At 43.5% G+C, this 24170-nt stretch overlaps 1 protein-coding gene across 3 annotated transcripts in view; it reads left to right on the top strand.

Moving 5' to 3' along the window:
* AGBL1 (ATP/GTP binding protein like 1) overlaps positions 1–24170 on the top strand; it is a 730233-nt gene that overhangs the window by 179119 nt on the left and 526944 nt on the right. For all 3 annotated transcript variants that reach the window (XM_032342085.1, XM_032342083.1, XM_032342084.1), the window contains exon 17: positions 3275–3428. In XM_032342085.1, coding sequence (XP_032197976.1) covers positions 3275–3428 — 154 coding nt within the window. The remainder of the gene's footprint in view (positions 1–3274; positions 3429–24170) is intronic.

Genomic DNA, 24170 nt, shown 5'->3' with positions numbered 1-24170 from the left:
CCATCTGAGCATGTACGCCACATGTGGTCATGCACGAACACTTGGCTGGTTATAGGTTTACCAGATAACAGTCCTTTCTACTTTCAAACACAACGTAGTGCTCTTTTTCCTTTGGCATCGGGTGTTGCAGAAGGAAGTATAACCCAAGTATGATTTTTTTGTGTGTACATATATGTACCTGTGTAGGTTTGCCTACACATGAAACACACATACCTACTTTTTAAAAATAATCTTAATTGTAGGGTGCATCCTCCCATTCTGCCCGATAAGGAGTAGGGGTGTTGATTTTAGGTAGATCGGCAAATACACAAGATGAGGCTCTAGAAATGTGTGGTCGTGAGAGATGAAGCTGACCCTCGGCCGCAGGGTTTCTGCAACTTTCATACCTAGTTAGCTTCATAGGCCTTTTGGTCATGTGTGTTTGTGTACACGTACTTAGTCAGCTTGTCTTCTCAGGGGTGTGAGACTACCTCCCAGTCTCCAGCCAGGGCATCTCAGCAATATCTGGTGCTTACTACTCAATGAACAATTGCAAGAATGGAATGCAAAGGCTTGGCTGGATACATGGGCCTCAGCTGAATTCTCCTCTTGAATCTGGGATAGACTGTCTCCTTCCAATTCCATTGCTTAGTATTGTGTCAAATGCTCATCCCAGAAATATCACCAGAGCAACCTGTTTCTAAGACAGACGTGAGTTTATCGTTTACCATGGTGTGTTGGGCTGAATAACGCCCCTCCCCGCCAAAGACATTCACATCTTCATTTCTGGAACTTGTGAAGATGTTACTTTATCTGGTACAAGAGATTTTGCAGATGTGATGGAGATGGGGGGATTGTCTTGAATTATCAGGTTGGGTCCAGTGTCATCACAAGGGTCCTTAGACATGAAAGAATGAGGCAGAAGAGTCAGGGTCAGAGGAGGAGATGTGAGCATGGAAGCAGAGTTGGGAACAATGGGATTGCTGGGGTTGGAGACGGAAGAAGGCACCACGAGGTAAGGCACTTATGTGACCTCTAGACGCTGGTAAAGGCAAGGGAATGAATTACCCTCTAGAGCCTCCAGAGAGAGTGTAGTTCTCCCAACACCTTGACTTTTGCCAAGTAAGGCCCATTTTGGACTTCGGACCTCCAGGACCATAAGATAATTAATTTGTGTTACCTCTGCCCACTAAATTTATGGTAAGTTGTTATAGTAGCAAGAGGAAACCAATATACTTGCAAGGAAGAATGTAACAGGGTCTTGGCAGCACCTCGAAAGGGAAAGGGAGAAGGGGGGCTGTTTATTATGTCTTTAAAGTCTTGTTTAAGAGAGGTTTTTTTTTTTTTTTAATGTGGGGGCTTGATTAGCATTGGGTAAAGATCATTATGCAGTGGTTTAAGATTGGGGGACAAGAATCTTGAGGAGAGGGGCTGTAAGGGTCTTGGATCAATGAGTCAGTTGTTGTTTTCTGAGGAAGAGTTGATGAGATGTTCGTGGAATGAACAATAAATTTATCTGTGATTTATATTTTCCCGGGCAAGAGTTTCCTAGACCAGCAGTTGTGTTGAGACAGGGAATAATAGCGTCAGAAGGCTATGTGGGGGTAGATGATTTGGGATCTCACTTGCAAAGAGTATATGACTCAGTGTCAGATCTTCAGATATCCCCGAGGCTTCTAGAAAGTTTATAGTCATCTGGCAATCGCCTTCCTTGGGACTTTTTCTTTCTCCTTGCAACTCAGGTATTTTAATAGAGTACAAGTAAGTCTTAGTTTACATTTACCCAAATGCTAGGATTTTTCCTTAGTTTAGAAAATTATTTTTCTTGTTTATTTGTGAATTGATTTTTTTGTTGCAGCTGTAACAAATTACCAAAACTTAGTTGCTCAAACAATAAGCATTTGTTTTGTTTTATAGCTCTTTAGAAGTTCAACATGGGACTCACTGGGGCAAAGTCAAGGTTTGGGGGCCACGTTCCTTCTGGAGGCTATTGGAGAAGAATTCATTTCCTTGCTCTTTCCAGCTTTTAGAGGACACCATGTTCCCTGGCTTTTGGCTTGTTTCCCCCATCTTCCAAGCCAGCAATGGTGGCCTAGTCCTTCTCATGCTGCCATCTCTGGTTCTCTGCAGATAGGACAAGTTCCCTGCTTTTCAGCACTTGTAATTAGATTGGTCCCAGCTGAATAATGTGGTATAACCTCCCCATTTCAAGTAGACCTTTATCCTAAATATATATGCAAAGTCCCTTTTGCCATGGAGGGTAAACTATTTACAGGTTCAGAAGATTAGGGTATGGATCTTTGGGGGAGCTGTTAGTTTGTCTCCCACTTCCAAAGTAAGTCCTTTTTACGCAAGCACATCGTTTACTTTTTGAGGGCACTGCTTCCCTTTCACAACACATTTTACAAATATTTTATATATATTTTCATAGGATTCATGTTTGTTTCATTTACCTAACAGGCTTGTCATTTGTCAAAAAAACAAGGTGGACAGTTTCCCCTTGGCTCTCATAATTTCTCGATTATGGTGAAAACGTCAGCTCTTCAGCTGGAAGGATACGTTTTGTGCAGTGGCGTTCTTGGGCAGGAGGGGGCAACTTCTTCCTCCGCTTACTGAGGTTACTATGTCGCTGTGCTCAGAGTGTGCAACGTGGGTGGGAGGAAATCTCTTAACCTCTTCCTGATCAGTCCCACTGTTTGAACAAGTGAAAATATAGGCCGAGGTCTTAAAGATTGTTGAGCTCTTAGTTTCAATGGCTAGCCCATTTCTGTAACTTTCTGTGTTTTAAATGAGTGTGTGAATGGGAAGGTAGAGGAAGGAAATGAATGACTACCAGCTCATTGTTCTCAGCCAGCATCCCACGTGGCTCGATGGTTCGTACTCTCCTTGGATGTGCTCACAACACTCTTTATATCTCTTGGTTCTAAAGTACCCCACGCTTCTGAAGTTCTCTGTCTCCTGTTCCCAAGCGTCCTGTCTTCGTGGCCATATTCTCTCCATATCGGGAAGCATGCTGTAGGCCCTGCCCTCTTGCTTTGAGTGCGACTCGGAAACATATTCTATTGCGCAGACAGGTGTGAAAACTACGTTTCCTGTTCAGCCTCCCTGAACTTGTAGCCAGTGGGAACGGCCCCCTTGTTAATCACTTAATGCCTAATATTGGGCACACCAGATGAGCAAAAGGATGTCTAACCGAAGGGAGATAGATGATTATAAACTCTGTTGCTGTTTTCTGTCGTTAGTGGTAAAAAATATTTCGTGAACCATAATCGCTTCTGTTTCATCTCTGTTTCAGACTCACCTTGACACCCTGGAAAGAAGTGTGAACCCCAAGCAAGTCTACTTCCGCCAGGACGTTCTCTGCCAGACGCTGGGAGGGAATTCATGTCCACTGGTGACCATCACGGCCATGCCTGAGTCCAATAGCGCTGACCACCTGGAGCAGTTCCGTGAGTAAAAGATGACAACCCTCTTTGAAGATGTGGTGGTTATGGGGTGTCCTCACAGCCTTGGAATCTCCCTGTCCTGTTGGGATCAGAGGCTTCATAAAGGGCTGGGGACGGCGTCTGTCTTATAGAAATGCACTCGCCACTCTTGGGACAACAGGAAGGCTAAATATTAACGTTGCCCTATTGTTAAAGGGAGAAAAAAATTGATTGCAAACTGTCAGGGAGAGACACTGGCAACACATTTTCCAGCCAGGCCCTCTTCTGCCCATAACTCACTGCGATTATACTGCTTCCAAGGCCAGACAAGGGCTGGCAGGGAAAGAAGTTGAGTTTTGGAGCCCTGGCTGAAGAAGCCCCATCATGGTTTGAACTGTCCAACCAAACCAGCACACGCGTGCACACACACACACACACACACACACACACACACACGCGGCCCTGAAATGTTCCAGCCCTGTGTGCCAGTGTGACCTCCCTGTAACCAGTTAGCTTTAAAAGGTGGCCTCTGGCATATCTTAGACCTTAGGTAGGCAAGAAAAACCCATCAGAATGAGGACTGCCTTGCAATACAGAAACATTTGTGCAATGGAAGAAAAGACGGGGGAGTAAAAACTCCAGCTGGTTTATGCCCAGAAGATGCAGCCTTCCCCGCTGACGTGCTAACGGCCTTCAGGTGACTGTTGGGTGGATCCGGAATGTAATTTCTCGCATCCCGTCAGCATCTGACCATCGCGGCTTAGCAGCCTGGGTAATCAACCACCGATGATCCTGCCTGAATTAATGCGGCCCGAAAATGCTTTAATGAGTAGTCAGGGATGTTCCCAAAATTCTCTTACCTGTTTTACGAATTTAAGAGCAATTTCTGTAACAGCTGCGGAGCCCTCTGCTCGCACACGAGTAGATTTGGACTTTAGCGACAGCAGTCCTTCCGGCGCAGCCTTCGCGGGACAGTGTTGTGAGACGGCGGGTCTGGGGAGCCTGTGTTCTGCAGTGTCAGTTTTCGAGTGTCAGTTTTCTCTGGGAGAGAACCCAGCGTGGGGTCAGCATGGAGCTGCCTCTGCTTTGGCATTTTCGGGTACGCTGACCCTGGTGCACGTGCTGGTGTCAGAACTAGAGAGATCCTTTCCCATGTTAAGGAGAGGACTTGCCACGTGGTGAAGATCCCTAAATAACTTGACACTGTGACATAGTTCCGTTAGTGAAAGAAAAGACATCTCGGCACACCCTTCTAGGAGTCTGAGAAGGCTGGTGTCTGTCTGCTGCGTAAGATTAGTAATCCTAAATGTGTTCTCCTCTGTGTCTCTACAGTTTCCACTCTTAAATGTGTGCCGAGGGGCATCGGGTTGGCTCAGCTGGTTGAGCAGCTGCCTCTTGGTTTTGGCTCAGGTCGTGGTCTCAGGGTCCTGGGATCGAGTCCTGCGTTGAGCTCTGCTCAGCGGGGGGTCCGAGTGGGGACTCTCTCTCTCCCTCTTCCCTACCCCCTGCTTCTCTTTCTCTCAAATGGGTAGATAAATCTTTTTTAAAAAAAGTGCTGGTAGGTACAGCTGTTGTTCATCTTCAGAGGTATCCGGGGGCCCCTGGGTGGCTCAGTGGTGAAGCATCTGCCTTTGGCTCAGGTCACGGTCTTGGGGTCTGGGGATCGAGTCCTGTGCCTGGCTTCCTGCTCAGCAGGGAGTCTGCTTCTCCCTCTTCCTACTTGTGTTCTCTTTCTCTTTCTCTCTCAAATAAATAAATAAAATCTTTTATAAAAAGGAATATCCCGCATAGGAGTGGGGAGGGCCCAGATGATGGTGCCATGAATGCTGTTCATTTTCCTTGGGGCACAATAGACTTGCAAGTAAGTGCTGGTCATCAAGCTGAAACCAAGGCTCTGCCCCACAGGAGAGGACAGGTGAGGGCCCTTCTTCATAGGTGTGCCAAATGCACAATGGCCCAGGTCCCATGCTTAGAAGGAGGGTTGGGCACCTTGCTTCAGTTCTTAAAAAGGTTTTCCACAAGGGGCCCTGCGTTTTCATGTTGCAGTGGGTCCTGCAAATTGTGTAGCCAATCCTGGGACTAAGTTGAGGTCACACAGCAAAAATGTGACAAAGCCTGGTGCCCTGCCTGTGCTACCATCCTTATCCTTTACTGCCAAGTCATGGAAGGTGAGTGGCAGCCTGCCTTGCTAGTACACTGAACGTCGTCTTTGTATGCACTGTGCAGCGGCTTGGCATCTTTTGTTATGATGCTTGAAGTCATCCATTTTACAGATGAGGTAAGTGGAGGCTCAGGGAGGTTCGATGGTGGTGCCCCGTTAGTTTCCGATTTTGTTATTCTGATTCCAGAGTCCATACACACAACGGATGTCCTAACAGGCATTTGAAGAGGTGCTCCAGTTCCACTCTGAACCAGAACTTTCCCTCCTGCCAGTTTCGTGTCCTCACATGAGATGCTAGTGTAGCTGTTAAAGTAACTCACACGAGGTTGACAGCAAGCGTATTACCCTCTTCCTGCTCACAGTGAATTTTATTTTCCGTCCCTAGTCCAGTGGAAACCTTTGTGTGGCGGGCGTTTCACACACTCTGGCAGGAAGACAGGGTGGAGGGAGGATTCAGGGCCGGCGGGTCCCAGTGTGGAGCTGCGGTGGCGTGGCTGGGCCATCGTGCTGGGACAGTCTCGGGCCATGGGCTACAGATCCTAGGCTATAGAATAAACTGCTTCCTTGGCAGGGTAGTGTGTGTGTGTGTGTGTGTGTGTGTGTGTGTACATATGTCATATGAGTATATGCCACTGCTGTGTTTCTGAGAGAGAAAAAAACCCGGCACGATATAAACACCACCTACCCTCCAAACTGCAATTATCCTTGCCTGTAAACCAGTAATAAAACAACTTAACTCCCTTTGAACCAAAATGGGATGCCTTGCTTTAGAGCAGGAAACTTACTTACCAAATGAGCCAGCACCTCAAGCCTCCCTCCAGGAGGGCTCCCGTTATGTCACCGGCTTCCCCCTCCCAGAGACTAGGCCGTTTTCAGATCGCAGCTGTATTTAGCAGTGGTTTGGTAATTTCTGGTGCGGTGGCTGCCACACACCAGAGGTGTTCACGCCCTGAAAGACTTTCTTTCCACTGTGTAGGATTATCGCTTCAGTATTTTATTTTATTTTCTTTTACTTTATTTTATTTTATCTTAAGATGTTATTTATTTGACAGAGAGAGAGAGCACACAAGCAGGGGGAGCAGCAGGCAGAAGGAGAAGCGGGCCCCTGCTGAGCAGGGAGCCTGATATGGGACTCGATCCCAGGACCCTGAGGCCATGCCCTGAACCGAAGGCAGATGGAAGGCAGATGGCTAACTGACTGAGCTACCCAGGCATCCCCAGGCTTACTTTAGAAACCCAAGAAATAAAAGTGTGGCTCTGGGGCCCAGAGAGAAGGGCTCCTTTCTTGAGGCTGTATCCCCTGGTGGTGGGGCCAAAAGTCCTGGACTTAGAGACGATCAGGATAATTTATTGATTACTTTTACTCCTTCCTGGGGTCTGGGCTCCAGGGAGTCTCCTTGAAGGATTAATTTGGTTTGATTTATTTTTCAAAAGAAAAATTTTTTTTTTTAAAGATATTTTCCTGGAAACATTTTGCCTTATTTTCTTGATAAATATATTTTCAGCTCAGTGGTAGGCCAGCTTCCCTGGTGCATCTTTTCTCGCTGTCTGGAGAATCGAGGGGGGCCGGTGCCTCCTCTCGGTGCTCCCAAGAGAGGAAACTCACTTCACACCTCAGAGCCAAAATGCTGGCAGAGCTCCAAGAGCAAAGTCACTCTCTGACCTTTTCAGTGCGACAGCGAACAGCGAAGTTGTCTGAGAAATTGCCCCTGAAATCATTACGGAGGAGACAGGCTTGAAGAGAAATTCAGGATGAGAGGAACCGTTGCAAAAGGACAAACAGTTCATCCTAGCTTCGGGCTCTCAGTGGTTAAGTCAGGGGGAATTAGCAGGTCCAGGCCCTTGCTGCCTGGGAGGCTTCCAGATGTTGGAGGAGCCCTGGGCCTTTGGGATTTGGAGAGCAGAGTGTGAGTGCGGAGTGAACAGCATCCAGAAGAAAGGGGCAGAGGCCCCACTATGTTGGAGCAGAAGGCCTCCTCCAAGCAGGTCTGGGGACAGGTGTGGCAGATGAGACCGATCCCGGAAGCTGCTGTTAGTGTTTTTGGAGACTAGGTTCCCTCAACTAGAGGTGATCCGGCATAATTACCCTTAGCATGGTCAGATCCTTCATACCTTAAAGTACAGGAAGTACTTCCATGAGCAGGTGCTTTGAATATGCAGCGTAGAAGTAGAGAGTTGAGAATTCATATTTTCTTAAGTTTATGTACTTTTCACAGATGGTGTGTGTGTGTGTGTGTGTGTGTGGTGTGCTTTTGGATTGGCACTGAAGGTCACTGTTTACTCCGACCCTAGTGAAAGTGAGTGAGAAACCCAGAGAGGAGAATGGTCCTGTGTCTCCGAGGCTGGGCCGTCCCCCAACCAGGCCTGCAGAAGGGCTGTCTCCGCGGTCTCAGACCTTCCTCTGCTTGCCGTTAGTTATCTGTATTTTGCAGGTGGCCAAGTTAAGGCTCACTTTGGTGAAAAAGCAGCCAGCTGCCAGGGTGGCAGGTGGGGGCTCCGGGAAGAGACCCCAGGCTTCTAGCCCACAGTTCCAGGGTGGACCTTTCCTTCAGGATCTGCCCTCGTTGGGAGAGTCCTGGGAAAGGTGCACGAGGAGGACGCACTGCTTAGGAACGACCGCCGTCATTTTGTTGACTTTTACATTTCCTCTACATTTCCCCCACAACCTCATATTCTAAATTACCATTTCAACCCAGAGGAGGTTGGGTCCCTTTTTAGTTTGGGGAGCTAGGTTTCTGTGATGGAGGCTTCCTTTTTTCCAGGAGCTTTATTGCCAAATTTCCCCCCTTGGGACAATGATGCATTCAAACGCTGCAGCAATATTGTCTTGGGTGTCTAGGGGCTCAGGGTCAGGTCCATGACCACTTGGGTCATGATCTCAGGGCTGTGAGATGGAGCCCTGCGCTGGGTCCCACACTCAGCCGGGAGCCGCTTGAGGGCCCCCCCACTGCATCTTGTGCTTTCTCTCTCTCTCTTTCTCAAATCTCTCTCCCTTGCCCCTACCTCCCTCATGCTCTCTCTCTCTAAAACAAAATAAAACAACAACAACAACAACAACAACAACAACAAAAAACAGTGTTGTCTTCACTAGTCTCATGAGTTAACCAGAGCGGAGGGACGAATCTGGGGGAATTTTCCAAGGGAAGACACCACTCTCTTATTAGAAACTCTCATCTTGAAGTGACTCGTCACTGACTGACTCAGTGACTCCCGAGGAGCCAGGAAACAGCAAAGGTAGATGGGAGGGGGCAGACCTGCTATTTTTGGCCACCGCAGACACCTCCAGCCTGCATCGTCACCGAGAAGAGCAGAGCATAACCTTTGTGTGTCTCCGGAGGTGAGACGATGTCACTGCACCACCAGGGTCTCCCGTGGGCACGCGCTGTTCTTTCCGGGGGGGCTGCGGTGGGGGAGGCGAGAAGCTGCGTCTGTGGTCGTTCAAAAACACCTTTCTTTTCTTTTCTTAAAAATATTCTCACAAAAAGCAATGTTCTATTCAGCCTGCCATTATGCTAAAAGCTTTTCCTTGGAAGACAATAGCTGTTCTCAGAAAAAAGATTTACACGGGGTCCCGAGGGTATAATGAGCTACCACAGGCACCTGCCTCGGGTTGGGAGTTGTCACTTGTAAGTGGTTTTAAATTAGAACGGAGTGGAAAAATACACAGTTACAGAGTTCCCCTCTTGGCTCCTTTGCAAATCATTTTGCATCCTCTCTGGCCTTCATTTCTTTTCAAGACACCTGATCAGGTATGAAGAACAGAGCTTTCTACTGGGGACGGTGAGAAGGGACAGAGCCGTCCAAGGAAAACAGAAACTTGAGTGAAGTGAAAACCTCTTCCTCAGAGAGCTTTTTTTTCCCCCCCACCCTCACCCTCCTAGCCCCCACCAGACGTGTAGGGCCAAGGATTATTAAGGGATCACTAAATGTTAGAGCTTAGAAATCTGTAAAGACCACCGAGTTCAGATTTCTTACTTCCCAGGGGAGGGACTGAAGCCAGGGCTTGGCCTGACCTGTGTAGGGCACCTCGCTGGCTGATGGCAGAGGTGGCCCAAGGCCTTAGATCTCTCGTCTCCTGGTGGGATCCTTTTCTTTTCCTTCTCTGTAAAGCACTGCTTCTGACAAATATTAGAACTAACAAATGAGCTCTAAGAACATAAAGACTTCTCTCTGTGGACGCCTTTAGAATAAAAGGAGTTAGAAGGGAGACACTGAACTGTGCCCTTTCCTTGTCAGGAGATTTCTGTCTCTTCAGGCAACCAGGGCTAGGACCCATGGAAGGTATTAGGAATATGAAGGTAAATACTATTTAATCCTTATCATTGGGCACTCAGAACCTATGTGTAAGGTAGGGAAGGAGTGTGTGTGTGTGTAAGTCTTGCTAACAGGACATTGTGATATGCAGGTTAGCCCAGACCCGGGGGATAAACACAGGTCATTGCAAGCAGACAGAAGACAGCATTTACCTGCGTGGTAGAATGTGATTCTGTTGGGGGCTTATACCCATAAGGGCGAGCTGTGTAAATCCCGTGTGTGTGGTAGTCTTCTACTGACACAGCTGTCAAAGAAACCTCCATCAGAAATGCTCAGAACCATTTGAAGACCTATTTGTATCTCTCTTGAGAAGACATGACAGAGGGAATACATAGAACACATCCAAACCATCTTAAATTTGTCCTCGTTTTTCTTCCTGTTATGGGTCTGTATACACTTAAATAGGGGGTCACTATAACCCCCTCCTTTTTTCAGTACAAACCCTCAAACCTATGACATTTTGACTGGCCGACTGTCTCCTTTCTGCTTCCCATTTTCACCTCAGCAGTCCAAGAAAAAGGCTACGGATCCTCTTTCCTTCCGAGGCTGGTTGCAGGGAGTGGGGAAGATTGTAAAACCTTTCAGTTGAAGAGCTTTGCTTATTCCCCACCATGTAAGTATTTGGGTCTCACAAAGTTTTTACATAATACCATTTGGCCCTCAGAGTTCCCTTGTGAGCTGAGGAAGAGAATAATTATGATGCCCGTTGTATAATGATAAAACCGAAGCTCAGTGTCATTTCATCTGTATCTAGAAGTCAGACTGCCACATGCAGAGAAATGGGGGAGTGTCTTATTTATTCGTTTCTTTATTTATTTGAGAGACGGTGTGCATACGGGGGGAAGGAAGACAGTCTTTTTTTTAAAGATTTTATTTATTTATTTGTCAGAGAGATCACAAGTAGGCAGAGAGGCAGGCAGAGAGAGAGGGGGAAGCAGGCTCCCTGCTGAGCAGAGAGCCTGATGCGGGGCTCGATCCCAGGACCCTGGGATCATGACCTGAGCCGAAGGCAGAGGCTTTAACCCACTGAGCCACCCAGGCGCCCCAAGGAAGACAGTCTTAAGCAGACTCCACGCTGAGCACAGAGCCCGATGTGGGGCTCGATCTCATGACTCTGAGATCAAGATGTGAGCGAAACCAAGAGTCAGAACTTAACCAACTGCACTGCCCAGGTGCCCCTGGGGAGTGTCTTTTCAAGTAGGAAAAATAGCATTTGCTGAGGCAGGGAAGCCTGGATACGATGCTGTGAAAATCTCAGGGCACCAAGGCTGGTTGGGAGTAGGATGGTGGATAGATTATGGGGTCAGATGATAGGTGAGAAAGGACATTAGGGCCGAGGGGTAAAGGCCATTATTTTTCCTGTTACGAAGTGTCTCCTGTAGGCAATGATGGGCCAATAGGATGTTATTAAGATCAGATTCGTTTTGGAGGAAAATTCTGTGGCAGTAACGTGGAGGGAAGTCCAGAGTGAGGGAGAAGTCAGGTGACATGGTCCCTGGCACAGAGGAGTTTTTACAAGTGTAGACCCTAGATTCAGATGCACTAGGTGTGGAGGAGGAGTTCTCTAATCTTGGCTCTGCCATTTATCGGCTTGGTGGTCTTGAAAAGGGTACTCTGTGCCCCGGTTTCCCTGTTTATAAACTATGAATAATAACTAGTACCTTCTTCCTGGGGGCAATCTGAAGATTGTAAAGGGCTTGGAGCAGGGCCTGGCCCTCAGTGGGTGCCCCAGAAATAACCGGAAGTGGTTAGTCATCCAGACGGGTGAGGAGGTCTTCAAGGAGGATACGTCTACGGAAATGGGAGGGAAGGGTCCAGATGTACAAGAGATGTCTCCGTTAGAAGTGAGAGGTCTCGGTGATTGGTCGGGACAGAGTGGAAATATTTTGACTCTGGTTATGGGTGCACAGTGTAATGCCAACCAAGGCCTACGTGAGAACCAGGGCTTCCATGGGGGCTGAAGGAATTCAGTTTTGGAAATGTTCATTTTCAGAGGCCTGCAAATTACATAAGAAGTCAGGCTAAACATAATTATAAAGTCAGTATGCTATAAAATATCCTCTATTTCAGAGGGAAATAAAATTTGTATTACCTGAACAATTTTTTCAATTAGCCAGGGTACTAAAAGTTGACTCTGTGTGGTTACTGAGGCAGGAACACGTACTCTGTTCCTTTGACATCAATCACAGAACTTTCTATTGTGTAAGGATGCTCGTGAGCTAGAATTAATACCTTTTAAGGGAATTAACTCCTTTACACAGTATGTACACATGATTCATTGTTCACAAAACAGCTCTGTGAGGTAAAGAAAAAAAAAAGAATTGTATTTATTATCTTTCTTTTTTGGTGGCAGAAATTGAGGCCCTGGAAAGTCCTATGAGGAGGAAGGGCTGGAGCTCTAGTTGCTCCCAAAACCATCTGGAACATAAGCCCTGTATTCTGCCACCTGTTTCAGCCGTCCAATAATGAGAGAAAATCCTCTGCCTTCAAGATGTAATTCCTTATACGTAGGGAAGGGCTGTTTACACTGCAAGTCAGGTGTGTTAGATTTCTCCAGATGTATGAGTGCATACATGGTCATGTGAACATTAATAACCCTTGTGATGTTCCTATGATCTCAGCTATACCTCCTCTGCAAGGGTCCGCATGCCTTTCTAACCTTCACTTACCATTTGTCACTCAGAACCTTCACCCACACTAATCTTTCTGTTCGTTGAACACAGCATCCTAGCTGCGTCCCCTGGGCCTCTCTGCATGTGCTGTTTCCTCTGAATAGAATCCTTTTTCTCCATAGCTTGACATGGTTGCTTTCTTCTTGTGATGGACTCTCTGCCTTGCTGCATCATTGTATTGAAAGGGACTCGTCCTTCCAGAGCCCCTGATCACGGGCCCCTGCTCTGTTTCCCTCATGGCCCTGTTGTGTCCATGAGAACACAGACGGTGTGTCGTACGTAGTTTGTCACCACTGTTTCTCTAGCACCTTAGAGACCCTGAACACAACAGGTGCGCACTCAGTGTTTACTGAACAAATACATGAAATCCAGGTGTCTGTTCTTGTTAGCACCCACAGAGAAAGAGAAGTTTCCTTGAGAAAGAGAAGTTACCTCTTTCCTCACTGTTTCTTGGGGTACCCAAGGGGAGCCTCAGATTGGCTCCTAAAGCAGCCATGGCCTATAGTCGACACTTACGGGCCACTCCGTTCTCCCTGATGGTTGGCCTTGGTGGCCCGCTGTCCCTGCTGTCGTGAAGGGACCCTCACAGTGTCATGGCTGGGTTTCCAGAGAGCTGGATCCAGACTCTGTGCCACACCTTGACATCGCTTGTCACAAAGTCTCCCCGAGTTTCCTTTGGTAATAGCTCCTTCTTCATTGGCTAAGCGGGGACCAGATGGCAGCCGGGGCCCATTATCCGGGTACTTTTCTTTCTCAGGGTCCTTGTGCCTAAGGACAAGGTCCTTATCCTCCAGACCTCCATGCAAAGGTTTTCATGTCTGTCAACACATGCTCTGAAAAGATGCTCATCACCAACCCACCAGCTTCCAAAACAGTCAAACCCATGCTGTCAGACTATGTTAACCGGATGATACTTTGACACATATGTTTCAGGGAAGTCTCACAACAGGACCACGAACGTGTTATTAAATTTCGCATTAAAATACATGGTTTTTAATATAACAAAAACAGCGCAATTTATTTTTATGGATATTTACATATGTAGAAAAAGTGCAGAACCATGGTGAAAAAAGATCTGGGTTCAAGACAGCAACACTGTCTGAGGATAGAGCAGAAAGAGAAAGAGAAATGTCTCTTAAATCTGTTTGGAAGTTTGTATTTTTCTTGTGGGGGGGAGTTTGTATTTTTTTTTTTTTAAGATTTATTTGTTTTATTTTTATTTTTTATTTTTCTAAAGATTCTATTTATTTTAGAGAGAGAGAGTGTGACCAGGGAGGGGGCAGAGGGGGAGGGAGAGTGAGAGACTCTGAAGCAGACTGTGTTGAGCGTGGAGCCCGATGTGGGGCTCGATCTCATCACCCTGAGATCATGGCCTGAGCAGAAACACAGGCAGTCGCGTAACCGACGGAGCCACTCAGGTGCCCCAGAAATTTGTATTTCTCAAAAGAAAAGAGTTGTAAGGAAAATCTGCCAAACTGTCAACTTTCCTATCTGTATGGGTAGGTACCTGGATGTCTGTCATATAATTTTCGTAGCGTCTCCAACTATATTTATATTTCCTTTTTAAAATTTAAAAGTTAAATTAGAAAGTGCCAACATGTCATCCTTGTTGAAGAAGTTTGGTAAATTAGAGTAGAATGTGAAAATAACCTCATATTTCTCCTGTTACTTCTCCCGAAGCCACGGCTGGCTGCTAGCAGTCTCGTGTTTATTTTTCACAACACATGCGCGTGTGCACGTACACACTCACACACAGACACAGAAACTCATAAATACTAAGTCTTAAAATTTAGATAAAATGGACTTACCTTCATTTATTAGTTTTAGCCTCCTGACAGTTCCGTCCTGTGGAGGCCTGAAGCGCTTCCCCAGGAATTCTGAGAATTGACAGCCTCACCAGATTCTATGCCATCAGTTTAAACTTTCTCCAAAGAGGGGCACTGGGGTGGCTTGGTGGGTTAAGCCTCTGCCTTTGGCTCAGGTCATGATGTCAGGGTCCTGGGATCGAGTCCTGCATCGGGCTCTCTGCTCAGCAGGGAGCCTGCTTCCCCCTCTCTCTCTGCCTGCCTCTCTGCCTACTTGTGATCTCTGTCTGTCAAATAAATAAATAAATAAATAAAATCTTTAAAAAAAATAGGAGGTTTCCTCCTCTATGGCTCCATTAACAATGGATTTATCAATCTTCTACATTTTCCTACCTATTAGTAAAGATGACAACAGAAATCCCTCTCTCATACACCATTTCATTTTTTTTCCATCCACCATTTCAATGTTATTTTAGTTTGAATTTCTTTGAGTGTAACTCAGGTGGTCCATACTTTTAAAAAACCATTTGTCATTTATATTTCTTCTTAACATTTTTTAATTAACATAATTGGCACATGATGTTACATTAGTTTTAGGTGTCCATCATACTGATTTGACAAGTTTTTTTCTGATATGTTATTAGATGGTCTCTTTCTAAATGATTTATTTGGAACTGTTTGCATATTAGGTGTATTCTTTTTTTGTTAAACAGTAATTCATTCATTTTGCAGATATTTACTGAGTATATTGATGTTGCTCTAAGCACTGAGGATAGGGTGTTTAGCAGGTATGTTCTTTTTGTCTGTCACTTGTTAAAAATTTGCTTTTTTGCCCAATTTTCATGGAGTCTCCTCTAACAGTATTTTCCTTTATACTTGTGGCAGTAATGTGTTTGGGAGAAATTTCCCATTTTAAAGATGGTAGAAGTAAGACCGAGTGCATTGAAGTGACTTGTGCATGGTTGTGTAGCTCTCCAGTGCAGAGCCAGAAACTGGAATCTAGGTCTTCTGTAATTAGGCAAAGTGCTCTATTTTTAATGTAATACTTAGAAAAGAATTTATATAACATACAGGTCTAGGTTAGAGAATAACGATAAGGTACAGTATTGAACACCCAATTTAAGAAACATAATATGGTGCATATTTTAGCTCTCCTGTAACCCCTTCTGCAATGACTCCCCACCGTTTCTGCCTCAGAGTAACTGTTACTCTGAACTGTGGATTAAATGGTCTCTTGTTTCTCCTTATATTTTTAAATCACATTTTAACATCTTTCTAAACAGCCCCTTATTGAGTTTTCCTGTTTAGGGCTCTACCCGTACAACTTGTATTGTGACTGGCTTATTTCGTTAAGCACGTTGGAGATTGAACCATGTTGATATGTTTGAGTTGGTACCTGAGTCATTCATTTCTCGTAGCTGTATAATATTCCTGCATCAGAATTTAGGTCAGTTTATCCATTATACTGTTGGTGGCTAATTAGAATGTTCCTAGGTTGTGTTTTTCTGTTACAGATAGAACCAAGAGTATATTACCTTGGGCATGGTTCCTAATGCATGGGTAAGAGTTTCCTATGGTATAGGTAATTACAGTGACAGAGTCGTAGGGTATCCTTTCATTCAACTTGGTAAGGCCAGAGTTCTCTAGAATGGTTGTACCAGTTTGTACTCCCACAGTGTATGAACATGCCTATGGTGTCACACCTTCCCCAGAACTTGGTATTGTCTCACTTTAATTTTTGCCAGTCTAATCTGTCATGTTCAGCAGTATCCCATTGTGATTTTAATAAGGATTTCCCTCATGCCTAATGACATTAAGCATCTTTTTTTATATATTTAGGGGCCATTTATATTTTCTTTCCTTAAGTATCTAGTTCATCTCAGTTCTGTGAAATGACCCATTTCCACTGGGTAGTTGCATTTATAAATTCAGTATAGCATAAATATATATATGTCTAATCTACTTAATCTTTGCTATTGTCTTGATGAGATTATTGATTATTTATGTTGCCATTATTTCAGGATTGGCTTTATTATGGTGTAATTTACAGCAGGAACGTAGACCTTTCTTAGGTGTACCATTAGGTGAATATTTAAAGTGTATGCAGGGACTCTGGGTGGCTCAGGTAAGCGTCTGACTCTTGATTGCAGCTCAGGTCTTGGTCATGGCAGTGAGTTCAAGCCCTGTGATCTGTTCCACATTGGGCATGGAGCCTACTTAAAAAAAAACCAAAACATGTATGCAGTCATGTGACCACCATCACAATAAAGGGCCCTAATATTTTTTCATCTCAGAAATTTTCTTTGTACCCCTTTGTGGTCAGTCCTTCCCTCTTCTCTCCCTAGCCCTGGCAACCACTGATTTTTGTTCATACAATTTTGCTTTTATCAGAATGCCATACAGGTGGAGTATGCGGTGTTTTGGCCATCTTCTTTCACTGAGGATAGTGCTCATGAGATCTAGTCTTGTTGTTTGCATGTGTCAGTCACTCATTCCTTTTTACTGCTGAGTATTATTTTTTTGAGTGGATATGCCATGGTTTGCTTTCCTTTCACCAGTAGGTAGACATGTGGGTTGTTTCCAGCCTGGCTATTACAGATAAAGCTGCTTTTAACACATACAAGTCTTTCAGTGGACATTTTTTTTTTTTTCATTTATATTGGGTAAAGAAGTGTGTATGTTTAAATTTCTAAGAAAGTTCCCAATTTTGCAAACTGGTTGTTCTTCCAAAGCATTTCATTCCTGTCAGCATTATATGAGAGTCCCAGTTGGTTAATATTGTTGCTAGTACTTTGTATTTGTATTTGTATTTTTTTAAAGGTTTTATTTATCAGCTAGAGATCACAAGTAGGCAGAGAGGCAGGCAGAGAGAGAGAGGGGAGGGGAAGCAGGCTCCCTCCTGAGCAGAGAGCCCAATGCGGGGCTTGATCCCAAGACGCTGGGATCATGACCTGGGTCGAAAGCAGAGGCTTTAACCCACTGAGTCACCCAGGTGCCCCTGTATTTTTATTTTTAAAATTTTACCATTTCTAGTAGGTGTGAAATAGTTATTTCACTGTTCTTGACTTTGTATTTCCTTAGCAATTAATGATTTACTGGAATATCTGTTAAAATTTTTTGCCCATTTTCTTATTAGGGTTGTTTGCCTTATGATTGAGTCAAAAGATTTCTTTATTCCGGATACAGATTCTCCATCAGATATGTGTTTTGCAAATATCTTTTCCTAATCTGTGAGTTGATTTTCACTTTCTTAAAAGTCTCCTAAGAAGTGGAAATTTTAAAATGATGGCATTCTATGGCCATTTGTCATTTTTTTTAAAGTTTAGGGTTAGTGCTCTTTGTGTTGTAGATAAGAAATACTTACTTGACCCAGTGGTTGTTGACAGGATATTTTTACCCTTCAGGAGAAAATTGGCCATGTCTGTAGACATTTCTGATTGTCGCACTGGAGAGGTTACTGTCATCTAGAGTGAAGAGTCCAGAGATGCTACTGAATGGCCCTATAATACACAGGACAGTCCCCTACAACCCACCCCAAAGTGTTAATAGTGCCGAGTCAAAGAAACCTGTGCCTACACCAAGGTCACAGAATTTTTATTCTAAAGTTTTACTTTATTTTTTTAAAGATTTTATTTATTTGAGAGAAAATGAGAGAGAACATGAGAGTGGGGTGAGGGGCAGAGGGAGAAGCAGACTCCCCACTGAGCAGGGAGCCCGATGCGGGGCTTGATGCCAGGACCCTGGGACCCTGACTTGAGCTGAAGGCAGTCACTTAATGGACTGAGGTCCCTGTTCTAAAGTCTTAAAATAGTCTTAAGTTCTGCATTTAAGTATATCTGTCAAGGTGATTTTAGTTTATACTATGAGACGTGGATGAAGAACTCAGGTTCTTCTCTTTTTTTTTTTCTCTTTAAGAAAGCCTCCTGAGATTTTGAAATTTTAGGGGAATTGAAATCTTAACAATATTGTTTTTTCCTACTCATGAACGTCGCATATCTCTCCATTTACTTAGGCCTTCTTTAATTTCTTTCTTTAATGTTAATGTAGTGTTTAGTATAAACTTCTTACATATATTTTTTTTAGATGTATTTAGATGTATTTCACCTTTGATGCTATGGTAAGTGGCAAACATTTTCATTTTTTATTGGTAGTATATGAAACTGTAATTGGTTTTTGTGTATCAACTTTGATTCATGTGACTTTGCTATCATTTTCTTCCAGTAGTTTTTCAGGTAGGTTTTTTAAAATTTTTAGCATACAACATGTGCATGTTGACTGTGAACAAAGAATTTTATTTCTTTTTGTTCATTTTCTATTTTTAAATTTTTCTCTTGCCTTATAATGCTACCTGCAGACTCCAATATAATATTTAATAAGGTGGTGAGAGGAGATACTATTTCTTGTTATTGATTCGAGAGGGAAATTAGTCATTTACCATTAATGGTATTATTAGTAGCTCTTTCATAGATACCCTTGAAAAAGTTGAGTTGTGTTTTTAGTTTGCTGAAAATTTATATAAACTTACGATTTTTTCCTTTTTAACCTGTTCATTTGTTGCATTATATTGTTTGATTTTCACTTGTTGACCCCACCTTGTTTTTTATTTTATTTTTAATTTTAATTCCAGTATGGTTAATATACAGTGTTATATTAGTTTCAAAGGTATAGCGTAGTGATTCTGCAGTTCTGGGTATTACTCAGTGCTCTTCAAGATGAGTGGACTCGGGGCGCCTGGGTGGCTCAGTGGGTAAAGCCTCTGCCTTCGGCTCAGGTCATGATCCCAGGGTCCTGGGATCGAGTTCCGTATTGGGCTCTCTGCTCAGTGGGGAGTCTGCTTCCTCCTCTCTCTCTGCCTGCCTCTCTGCCTGCTTGTGATCTCTGTCAAATAAGTAAATAAAATCTTAAAAAAAAATGAGTAGACTCTTCTGAGAAAAACTCCATTTAGTTGGAATATACTTGCACCATGTTTATGAGGAATATCGATTTGTAGTTTCGTTTCTTTGCAATATATCTGTTTTTAAAGGTTTTTTATTTGAGAAAGAGGAATAGACGTAGCAGGAGAGAGAAAATTAAGCAGACCCTGCACTGGGTGTGGTGCCTGATGCAGGGCTCGATCTCACCACCACTCTTGAGATCATGACCTGAGCTGAAACTAAGAGTCAGACCATTAAGCCATGGCACCAGCCAGGCACCCCTTCTTGCAATATCTTTATATGGTTTTGGTATCAGCGTAATCCTAGCTTCAGAAAATGAATTGGGAAGTGTTTTTATATTGTGGTAGTCTGGCTAAGGCCCTTCCTCTTCCCAAGACATTCATATCCTAATGAATCCTAATCCCTATTCATGTCCTGGAACTTGTGAAAAATACTTTATATGGCAAAGACTTTGTAGATATGATTGATTAGGTTAGGGGTCTCTAGATGAGGAGACTGTACTGGATTATCTGGGTGGGGCCTCAGTGCCATCACAAGCAGGTTTGTAAGTGAGGGGGAGGAGGAGATTGCAAAGAGAGAGGTCATGGGGCAGAAGCAGAGGCACAAAGAGAAGATGCTGCACTAGCGTCTTTGAAGACACAGGAAAGGGTCACGGTGTCAGGAATGAAAGGAATGGAGCTCTAGATGCTAGAAAAGGCCAGGAAATGGATTCTTTCCTAGAGCCTCCTGTAGGGGCATCATCCTGGCAACCCGTTGGTTTTGGCTCACTGAAACTGGTTTCATACTGTTTGAACTTCAGAACTACATAAAAGAATTAATTTGTGTGGTTGTTTTAAGCCACCTAATTTGTGGTAATTTGGTATAGCAGTCGTAAGGAATTAATGCCTATTATCTCTTATATTCTTACCCTTTTGAGTCTATATTGTTTCTATTTTAGATCCAATTTTTCACCTGAAAATTTTCCTTCTTTCTGAAGATCTTTCATATTTCTTGTATTTTGGCAGATCCATAAGCAATAACTTTTTGAGCTTTTATTTTTATGAAAAAAAAAAGTTTTTCTATTTCCCTTTATTTTGGAAGCATTTTTTGTTTTGTTGTTTTGTTTGTTTTTGTTATTTTTATTTATTTATTTATTTATTTATTTATTTATTTATTTAAAGATTTTATTTATTTACTTGAGAGAGAGACAGTGAGAGAGAGCATGAACGAGGAGAAGGTCAGAGAGAGAAGCAGACTCCCCATGAAGCTGGGAGTCTGATGCGGGACTCGATCCCGGGACTCCAGGATCATGACCTGAGCCGAAGGCAGCGGTCCAACCAGCTAAGCCACCCAGGCGTCCCTTGTTTGTTATTTTAATCCCCTGAGTTTGGAATTCTAGGTTGGCAGTCTTTTTTTTCCTTTCAGTATGTTAAGTATAATGTCTTCTGGCTGCGTAATTGCTGGTAAGAACTATGCTATAATTCTTATCTTTGCTTCTCCCTCTTCATTATTTTACTTTTTCTCTGGTTGTCCTCAGTTTTTATCAGTTTGACTCTGATCTATGTGGGTGTGATGTATATATGTGGATGTATCTGTCATTTCTGTATCACTTCAAAGTTCTCTGAGCTACTTGTACCGGTGACTCATTTTTCATTAATTTTTGAAAAATCCCAGCCTTTATCTCTTCAGAATGTGTATTCTGCCTCATTCTGTCTTTCTGTGCTGGGACCCTGATTATATATGTGTTAGACCCTTTTGTATTATCCCACAGTTCTTGAATGCTTTGTTCTGTTTTTTTCTTTCATCGCACCTCCCTCCCCCGCTTGTTTGGTTTTGCAGAATTTTATTGGCCTTCCTTTAAATTCACTGATTATTTCATTGTCTACCCAGTTTCCCAACATGCCCGCCAAGAACATTCATATCTGACATAATTTTTAAAAATTTATAGAATTTCCACTTGGCTATTTTTTTAAAAAGATTTACAAAAAATTATTTTAGAGGGACAGAGCATACATGCAAATGGGGGAGAAGGGCAGAGGGAAGGAGGGAGAGAAAGAGAATCTTCAGGCAGATTCCCCACTGATCACAGAGCCTGACATGGGCCTTGAACTTAGGACCCTTAGCTCATGACCTGAGGTGAAACCAAGAGGTGAACCACCCAGGTGCCCCTTGACTCTCTTTTTATAGTTTCCTTCTCCTTGTTAAAATTCCCCATCTGGTCATTTACATTTTCCTTCTTTAGCATGTGATCCTTACACATATTAATCATAGTTCTTCGAAATAGTAATATATTACTAGTAATATGATAGTAGTAATCATATTTCTTCGAAAGTCCCTATTTAATAATTTTAGCATTGAACTCTTCTCTGAGCTTGTTTCTGCTTTGTATCTTGGTAGTGTTTTGTTTGTTTGTTTTTAATTGAATGGTATTCAGCAGGTGTGGGAGAATAGCAGAGAATGAGACCAACACTATGTACATTCAGAAATGGATCTGCCTCTGTCCATGTGGAGTGCAGTGGATCTGGTCAGGAGAGGGTTTTGATCTCCTTATTACTGTTAGCATGCAGCAGGCTTCCATTTCCTCCAGTGGTTGTTGCTATTGTCATGCAGGTGGCTAAGAGTCTACAAGGAAGGGCTGCGGGGATGGGGGGTGGTGGGGGGTGGTGGGTGGGGGGAACTCAGTGTTCCCACCCCTCCACCCAGAGCCCTCTCCAGCGCGTCTGCCTTACAGAGGACCTAAGGCTCAGCACACTGTTTCCCTCCTTAGGGAAAGACAATTTCTGCGTCTACCCCTATCTCTGAAGCACAGGTACTATCCAGGGTTCTGAGGGAGAGAGGGGCTGCTCCTCCCCACAGTAGTGGGAGGTTTTGCTTTGTAGGAGAGAATCCTAAGAAGCTGGCGGTATTTTTCTTGTCCATCAGCAGCAACCGACCTTCCACCTGCCTGTGCCACCGTGTTTGCCTGTAGGGGGAGCTCTTCTCACTCTCCTGCCCTACAACAGATCCAAACAGAAGAGGATACAAGTTACCGTGAGCTCCCCTTGTGTTCTGTGGATTCTAGTTCACACACTGTCCCACACATGGCTTTTAGGAATCTCAAAAAATTTTACTTTCTAAGGAAGCAGCCCCGTCTTTCCTTCTGTACTCCAAGAAAGGGGAAAAGTTTGTGTGTCTATCCTTATAGGGACTTACCATTATGGAGTTCAGTTCACTTGTCTGCTTTCTCATTTTAACCTCTGATGGGTTCAAGGAAAGTTACAATGAATGGATAATTTAGCTTTTTCTTAAGGGTAGGATGGAAGCAGTATTCTCCAGTGGCTTTCTGCATGTTTTCTTGAGAAGGTTTTTAAAGTAGTTTATTATCTTTCTACTGGTGGGTCTCCTTACCCTTGGGCTCTCCACTGAACATCTTTCTCTCTATTGACTTTTTAGTTTCAATGATTAGAATTTCCACTTCTAGAAATTTATTTCTACATCCGTGTTTCTGCTTTTATAGCCTTATTCTTTGCTCATATCTCAAATTTATTTTATTTCTTGATGTTCTGGGTAGTTGTTTTATGTGGTTTCCATAAGTTTAGTATCTCAAGTCTCCCTTATTCTCAGTCTCCTGTTGCCTCTCACTCGTGGGGATTTGTTTCCTGGTTTGTTCTGTGATTTTTGACAGTAAGTCACTCATGATACTTGGAATTTTATCGGTGGAAAATCATCAAGGCTTGAATTGATGTTTCTTAATTTAAGAAAGCATTCGTATTGACTTCTGCTAGTCAGGTGAGGACACCAGCAAATTGAGATGACTGCATTACTTGCCTCAGATTTGGGGGCCACATATGGATATAGATTATGAATTCAGATGTATATGAAAATTTGCTTATAGGTGTGTATCCATGGGGAAGACTTGAGATAACACATTGTTCGCGCTCTCCTTTTCTGTGAATTGAGAGTGAAGACCTTTGGAGCCTCAACTTTATCCAAGAATTTCCTATTGGATGTCCTGCCGTGGGGCAGACCTATGCTTCACTTCCCCCCGGTCTCCTGCAGGCTTCAAAGCAGAAGCTCAAGGTCTCCAAGGCTTGGTAGAAACCCTCTGGGAGAAACTTTGCTTTGATGTTTGCTTATGTTACAAAGGTTTTTTTTTTTTTTTTTTTTTTTTTTTTGTCTTACTCTGTTTTTGGCAGCTACAGATTTCTCCTTTTCAGAGCGGTTCAGCAATGCGTTAAAAATGACTTTTGAAACAAATATTTTATTTTAGCATTTGGTAGTTTTGTTCAGAGGATTGTTCAGAATATTTAGTCTATTATTCGGCTGGAAATGGAGGTTCTCACTCCTTGAACTTTTCACTTTATGTGCTACTTCTTTCTATTACAAAGGAAAATGAAAGTCTGTTTTTTTTGTTTACTATAATGGATAAGATGAATTTGAACGTCCGTTTGTGAATCTGAAATAACATGTCTGCTCTCCTATATTTAGAATTGACATTACTCCTGCTGAAAGAATGTTCTTTCTTTTCCGACTCTTGGAATACTTTTTTTTTTTTTTTCCTAGCAGAAAGTAAGAATTTTAATGAAGTATTTTGGAATTTCTGAATTTAGAATCCGATGAAGGGACTGGGTTTTCTCTGTTGCTTTTTCTTTTCTTTGACATCATGACTATCATCAGAAGAGTGTTTGTTTTGTTGCCTTTAAGATGACTGATTTGCTCAGAGGCACCTCCTGGGTCTGATTTCAGCCATCCACATCCAATGTCAACACCACAAACCTCAAAAAGATATGTTATTTAATCTCTCCCTGTTGTTCTGCCCTGGGAGGCTTGCTTGAGGGAACTCCAGCTGTGGGAGGAGCTCTTTGTTCCATTCCAGCTGGTAGAGCTTCTTCTGGTCCCCACAGTGAAGTGTCTAAATTGTA

The sequence above is a fragment of the Mustela erminea genome, chromosome 5 (assembly GCF_009829155.1).
Source record: "Mustela erminea isolate mMusErm1 chromosome 5, mMusErm1.Pri, whole genome shotgun sequence".
Taxonomy (NCBI): domain Eukaryota; kingdom Metazoa; phylum Chordata; class Mammalia; order Carnivora; family Mustelidae; genus Mustela; species Mustela erminea.
Note: the sequence above shows the minus strand (reverse complement) of the source record. Positions and strands in the feature narration are given on the sequence as shown.